The 6,000-nt window shown below is 53.5% G+C and overlaps 1 protein-coding gene across 7 annotated transcripts in view; it reads right to left on the bottom strand.

The window, feature by feature from the left end:
• Nucleotides 1–456: 456 nt before the first annotated feature.
• B3GALT5 (beta-1,3-galactosyltransferase 5) overlaps nt 457–6,000 on the bottom strand; it is a 27,964-nt gene continuing 22,420 nt past the window's right edge. For all 7 annotated transcript variants that reach the window (XM_053917256.2, XM_053917260.2, XM_053917265.2 and 4 more), the window contains 2 exons: nt 4,378–4,537; nt 457–3,741 (listed from right to left, as the gene is read on the bottom strand). In XM_053917256.2, coding sequence (XP_053773231.1) covers nt 2,806–3,741 — 936 coding nt within the window. In that variant the 5' untranslated portion in view covers nt 4,378–4,537 and the 3' untranslated portion in view covers nt 457–2,805. The remainder of the gene's footprint in view (nt 3,742–4,377; nt 4,538–6,000) is intronic.

Raw genomic sequence — 6,000 nt, 5'->3', positions numbered from 1 at the left:
GAGCCCACCAGAGCACACAGCAGAGCCAGGGAAGAAAGGGGGGCCGAGGCTGGGCCCTCGGCATGCCCACACTGGCAGTCAAAGTGAAGATACGACAAGCAAAGGAGACGGAAGAGGAGTGCCCAGCAAGGAGGAGGACAACCCAGAGCATCGGGTGTCCCGGTGGCCAGTGAGGACAGCTGGGCAGGGAACAGCAAGACCAGGCGTGTGTTCTGGCAAGATGAGGACTGAGAACTGACCGTGGACCCAGCCACGGAGGCCATTGGTGACCTTGATGAACACCATCTAATGGAGTGGGGGGTCACCCAAGTCTGATTAGACGGGGTGTCAGGAACAAGAGGAGAGGGATTTCAGAAGACAAATATATGTAACTCCCCTGAGGGCACAAAGTGCAAAGGGAACAGAAATTGGAAACGAGGTGTCAAGGGAAGGTTGCTGTGATTTTTTAGGGGGGAAATGACAGTACGTTTGCATGCCTGTGGGGTGAACCACAGAGAGAGAAATGGACGGTGAGGGTGGGCAGGAAGCCCGGGCAGGAGTCTTGCTCCAGAGGAGGTGAGAAGAGCTGGAGATCAAATCCGGAATTGGAGGAGCTGGTGCCTGGGCAGTCCAGTGAACAGCAGGGTCCAGGGATTCAGACACTGGCAAGTGGCTGTGGGTGGCGGTGGGAGACTGAGGAAATTTCGGGAGGGGCCTGAGCAGCCTGAGCAGGGAGGGAGTTCCCGCATCCTCCTGGATACTGATGGCCTGGGGCCACAGGCCTGTGTGTCACCGACGTGTGGTGCCCCCAGCAGCGTGGGTTCATGTGCTATTTCTGCTACTTTCAGTCACGTAACCTCAAGCTAGCTAGTCACCCTCTCTCTCTGCCTCGGCTTCCACATCGGTAAAGCAGGGACCCTGGCAGTGCCCTCCCAGCGGCGCTGCTGTAAGCACAGAAGGAAGAAGGTAGCGCCTGCACATGCGTGGGTCACGGCTGACGCTGAGATAGCTGGATCCCAAGCTGTCAGTGCAGAGGGGCTGGCTTGACTGGCCTGGGCCACACGGACACACACACCAGACAAGTGGACATCTAAGCACAGACCAGCCTTACTGCCCAACCAACACCGTTACCTATGGGATCAGAGGCGGCCCATCCTACGGGACTGAGGGATGTGGCCCTGGCAAAACCTGGGCTTCAGAAGACACGCACAGCGCCTGTTTTTCCCACCTGAAAAGGCAGCTCTTCTGAATATGACCCAGCACATTCAGAGCAGCCAGGGGAAGAAAACACGTCTAAAAAGCAGTGGCTCAATCCAAACACACACACACACACACACACACACTGTGCAAAACAGGACACCAGACCTCACACTGCACTTCAGCATGGCCGTGGCCAGTTTGCAGCACGTATCTCTTCCTGAGTTCAGGTCAGAGCTTAGTCCAACACATACACGTTACACAGCCACGTGAGGCCTTTGCTTTGAGTGCTAGTAAAGTCAAGTCCAATAAAGTAAACACTAAGAACCATCCATTCCTATGATCAGCAGCAAGACGACCTGCATGTAACGGGACAGTGGCTGAATGGCCCAAGGCCCTTGCAAAGAAGTACCTTGTTTTCACACAACCCTGCACAACAGGCTCACATAATCCTCTGGGAGGACATGGGAGGCTGAACTCCACACCACAAAACTCAGCTGTTTCTTGGCCACATGAGAAGTTCAAAGATGGAACTTGGGTCAGGCTTGGGCAACAGACACAGGACAACCGCTCACTTGAACAGGGCTCAGTGAGGCAATCAGTGTCCAAGGGGACCTTGAAAGGGTCTTAACATAAACCCACCTGAATCCCAGGAAAAACTCCCAGAATACTTCACCGACCAAGCCTTGCGCCTGACTGCCCTCCGGTGTGAACTTAGAGACCTAACGCACAGCCCAGAGCATCTGGAGCAAACAGACAGGAGGCCCAGGTGGCTCAGAGTAGATACCGTGCTCTTGGGGAGGCAGCAGTGTGTGCCAACAAGTCCACATAAGAGGCCAGGCTTTGCAGTGATTTCGAAGCAAAATTTATAAAAACTGGTTTGTCAGGGACTGAGCTGCAGCCATGGCAGGCTATCCTCTGGGAGGACCTGAGTGCCACGCTGCTAACAGGGACGCAGTGTCCTCCCCGCCCCCCGGACCCATGGCAGGAAAGAAGGCAGCCAGATGCATGTGTTCACCCCAGTCTTAGCACAGGAGAGCACAGCGCTGGGCGCTGAGGAAGGACTCCCGACGTGGACTGGGCAGCACCAGCAGCAAGGCTGCACTAGGAGCCTCCTCACCACCACTCTCTCTCAAGGGGTGGGTGGGCTGAGCCGGGGGCACCCACTGGATCCTCAAGCCCTCGATTTCCCTCCCTGCTCTGACGTTTGTTGGCTGGGAGCCTGAGGACAAGTTCCTGTACCTGCCAAAGCTGCTGTTTCCTCCTGCGTTAGATGGGAATGGTAACACCCCCACCTCACGTGGACGCTGGCCGCTGAAATGAGAAAGCGCAGGTGTGCACCCAACACCTAGTGCAATGGTGGAGGTACTCAGAGGGGGAGCCTATTATTGCCTGGGCACTAAGTCCGAATTGATCAGTGGTTTCATTTGAGCTTCCGTTCTAGTTTGGATTTGGAACACTCTATGACGTCACCCTCCCTCTCCTTCCTCTCCTCCCTCTCCTTCCTCATCTCCCTTCCTCACTCCCTTCCTGCCCCCTGACAATTTTCAGCAATGCCATCCCAAGATTTTTCAAAAACCATCACCGTGGACTGTCAGAAGCACGTCCAGATGTGCCCCTGGGCTCCCCTCACTCAGCTGGACACTCTTCTCCCAGGGAACTTTCCAGAGCCCGCCAGTAGATCAGCATCTTCTGAGGCCCGACAAAATGGCAGGCCACGACCTTCCGGAAACGGCAGGTGGAAAAGCTCAGCCCGCTGGGGAAGAAGGTCTGCTGAGAGTGAAGTTCCTCCAGGCGGATTTCCAGTTTCTTGAGGCAGAGCCCCACGAAGACGTCCTCCAGCTTAAGGAAGGGGACGCTTCCTGAAACATTATACACCCGACTCGCCACGTCGCCGGAAAACACGTAGGCCGTGCCGGAGCAAAAAGGCGGGTACTTGTCCCACGGATATTCATACTTACTGACAAACCACTTACTGTGCTTCTGCCGAATCGGAAATTCGTTCATTTTTAAGAAACCAGTGAAGAACCTGGTTGTCCTGTTTTTCTTCAGCAGTAGCTCAGTCAAATAGTGAACGTTGATAAACATGTCAGAGTCCGTCTTCATCACGAACGCCGCCTGCGGACAGAAGTGGTGGATCCACTCGATCCCCATCATGGTCTTCAGAGTCAGGTTGAAATAAACGTCCACGAAGTCTTTCTGGATGACGTCGCGATGTCGCCTGCTTTCCTGGGCCACCACTTCCACCATGTTCTTCCTGGCACTGGTTCCCAGGAGGAAGAACGTTTTTATCCGCCTTCCTCTCACAACCACCTCTTTTCCCCACGTGTTCCGGATGACCAGGCGAGCGAACTGCTGCTCGGGCGATGACGTCACCAGCAGCACGAGGAAGGGAGGGTCCCGCTGGCAATCGGTGTCTGGGAGCTGGAGGAACTTCCCGCTGTCTTTCTTGAAAACAAGTAACTCTCCTTTAAAGAAAGTCAGATCGTGCATGCTGAAATACAAACAAAGGGCTCCCAGAACCACAAGGGAAATGTACATCCATCTCATCTTCACGGAAGCCATCTGAAAGGGGCAAAATCAAACGGTTACACCTCGAAAGCAGGGGAGCATGGTAGCTTTATCCCGGGAGGCTGGGACGGAGGAAGAGACCCGTGTTTCGTGGCTGGCGTTTCAGCAGCTCTGGGATCTCACCGCACACAGATCAGATGCTGCGGTTTGACAGTTAGGCTGCTGGGGCCATTCACTCCACACTATACGATCAGGACCACAGGGAATGGACGCTGGTCCTGGCCCCAGGGCCAGCCCCCCCACTTCACCATCCCCTTCTAGAAAGATACACAGCCACATCTCTCACTAGCCCCTTCCAGCTCTGCCTTCTCTGAGTCTAAAAATATGTCTAGCGGGATCACCTGCAAGACTGGAAACCACTCGCTCTAGAACTGAATGTGCGGACCATCTGCATTCTTCTCTGACGGAACCAAGCACCATTTCATTACTCCCAGAAAGAAGAAGACCAGTTTCCTGACTTGTATGACTGCCTTGGATCGCACCCTGCTAGTGGTGGTTTGTAATTTTACTGTTTTAGGTTACTTCTTCAAATCACCCGAGTCTGCCATCTTTCGCTCATCCACCTCTGTTCTCAACAAATACAGGATGATTCATGTTAACGTCAGACCGTTAAGAAAGCAAATAACTCACGTTCTCCTGAGTAAGATGAACCACTGGTTTGAAAGCTAAGCCACAGGGTACATTCCAAGAGGAAATTTGTTCCAAACTGTTGTCAGCACAGGCTGTTCTGCGCTCTCAAGTTCTGGCTTGGCTAGCTCACTGAAAATGATGGCACTCTTTCTCAGAATCACTGTAAGAAAAAAACAACAAAAAAAGAGTAGCGTCATTCACATCACTCTTGCCTCCCAAGCAGCTCTTCACCACCTACTGAGCCTTCCTGTTCGCTAGAGCATCACCGTACCACTGGCCTTCATAACCTTGAAAGGACATTACAGCCTCACCCGGTCTCTCTTTTGTCATCTGTAAAATGAGTACAACAGAGACAGATTCCACTACCTGGTTCACCTGTTGACAAAAATAACATCATGCATGTGTCCGAGCGTCCCCTCTGGCCTAAGGTACAATATTAGCAGCACTCGGAGCGCTGCTCAGAGACGTGAGTCAGTTACAGTCCGATGCCTCCTGTCACAGTCAGCCTTCTCTACGACCACAGTGTGGCCGACGCTTAAAGAACCTGACATGGAGAAGAAAGAAACCCATCAATTCTCAACTCAGTGCCTGTGTCTTCAAAATGCCATCCTACCTGAGAGGGAGGACAGAGGGGCCCAGAGGAAAAGAAATGACCGAGTGACATGAAGAAACGCTGTTCCCTGTCAGATCAGCACCTACTCCGCTTTCCACTGGGAATCAGCTAAAGGTGCTGCAGAGCGGAAAGAAAATGCCCCGCTGCGGACGTCAGGCAGGCTGCTGGGATGGGAAGACGGGGGTGTGGAAGGGGAGACTTTGTTCCCAGGCGGTGTGGCCACAGTGGCGGTGTGACTTGGCACGGGGTCCACAATGCGCCAGGCCTGTGTCCTCGTCTCCAACTGGGGGAACAATGCCTCCCTCGCAGGAGGGTTAGAAGGCCCTGGATGCTGGGCCGTAATTATTTCTGTCGTGACTTCTTTCCAAAGCGTGCCCTTTAATTTTGATTTAATCCTCACCAGAGGATGTTTATTGATTGTAGAGAGAAAGGAAGGGAGAGAAAGAGAAACATGGGTGTGAGAAACACTGACAGGTTGCCTCGCACCCTGACCGAGGATCGAAACTGCAGCCTAGGCATGTGCCCTGACTGGGGATCAAACCTGCAACCTTTTGGTGTACAGACGATGCTCCCACCAAATGAGCCAATCGGCCAAGGCAGAGTGTGCCCTTTAATAGCATGGGTGGCACTCAGCAATGTCAACTCGGTTCTCCCCTTCAAGTCCCACCTTGCTAGAGCATTCTGCCCACACGTTCCCGGTCACAGACAAGTGGAGTGTCCTGTCCACAGGATGACCCAAACCCAAACAGCAGGAAGGGTGGTCTGCAAGTTGCTCTGACAGCCTCATTCCTGACTGGTGGCTCACATCCCAGGCCACGCCTGTAGATGCTCCAGGGCACCTAGAGAGAACTCAGCCTGGGGGCCACCAAAAAGGACAGTGAGTGACCTTTTGATGCAGATTCATTGCTCTGCTCACTCAGTCATTTTGAATGTGAAGGCCACACAGTACACATGCTCACTCAACAACATCTACCGCCCCCACTGACTAGTACAGTGAAGTCGTCATTGTT

The sequence above is a fragment of the Desmodus rotundus genome, chromosome 2, assembly GCF_022682495.2.
Source record: "Desmodus rotundus isolate HL8 chromosome 2, HLdesRot8A.1, whole genome shotgun sequence".
Taxonomy (NCBI): Eukaryota; Metazoa; Chordata; class Mammalia; order Chiroptera; family Phyllostomidae; genus Desmodus; species Desmodus rotundus.
The sequence above is the reverse complement of the archived record's forward strand: the minus strand, read 5'-3'. Positions and strand labels throughout refer to the sequence as shown.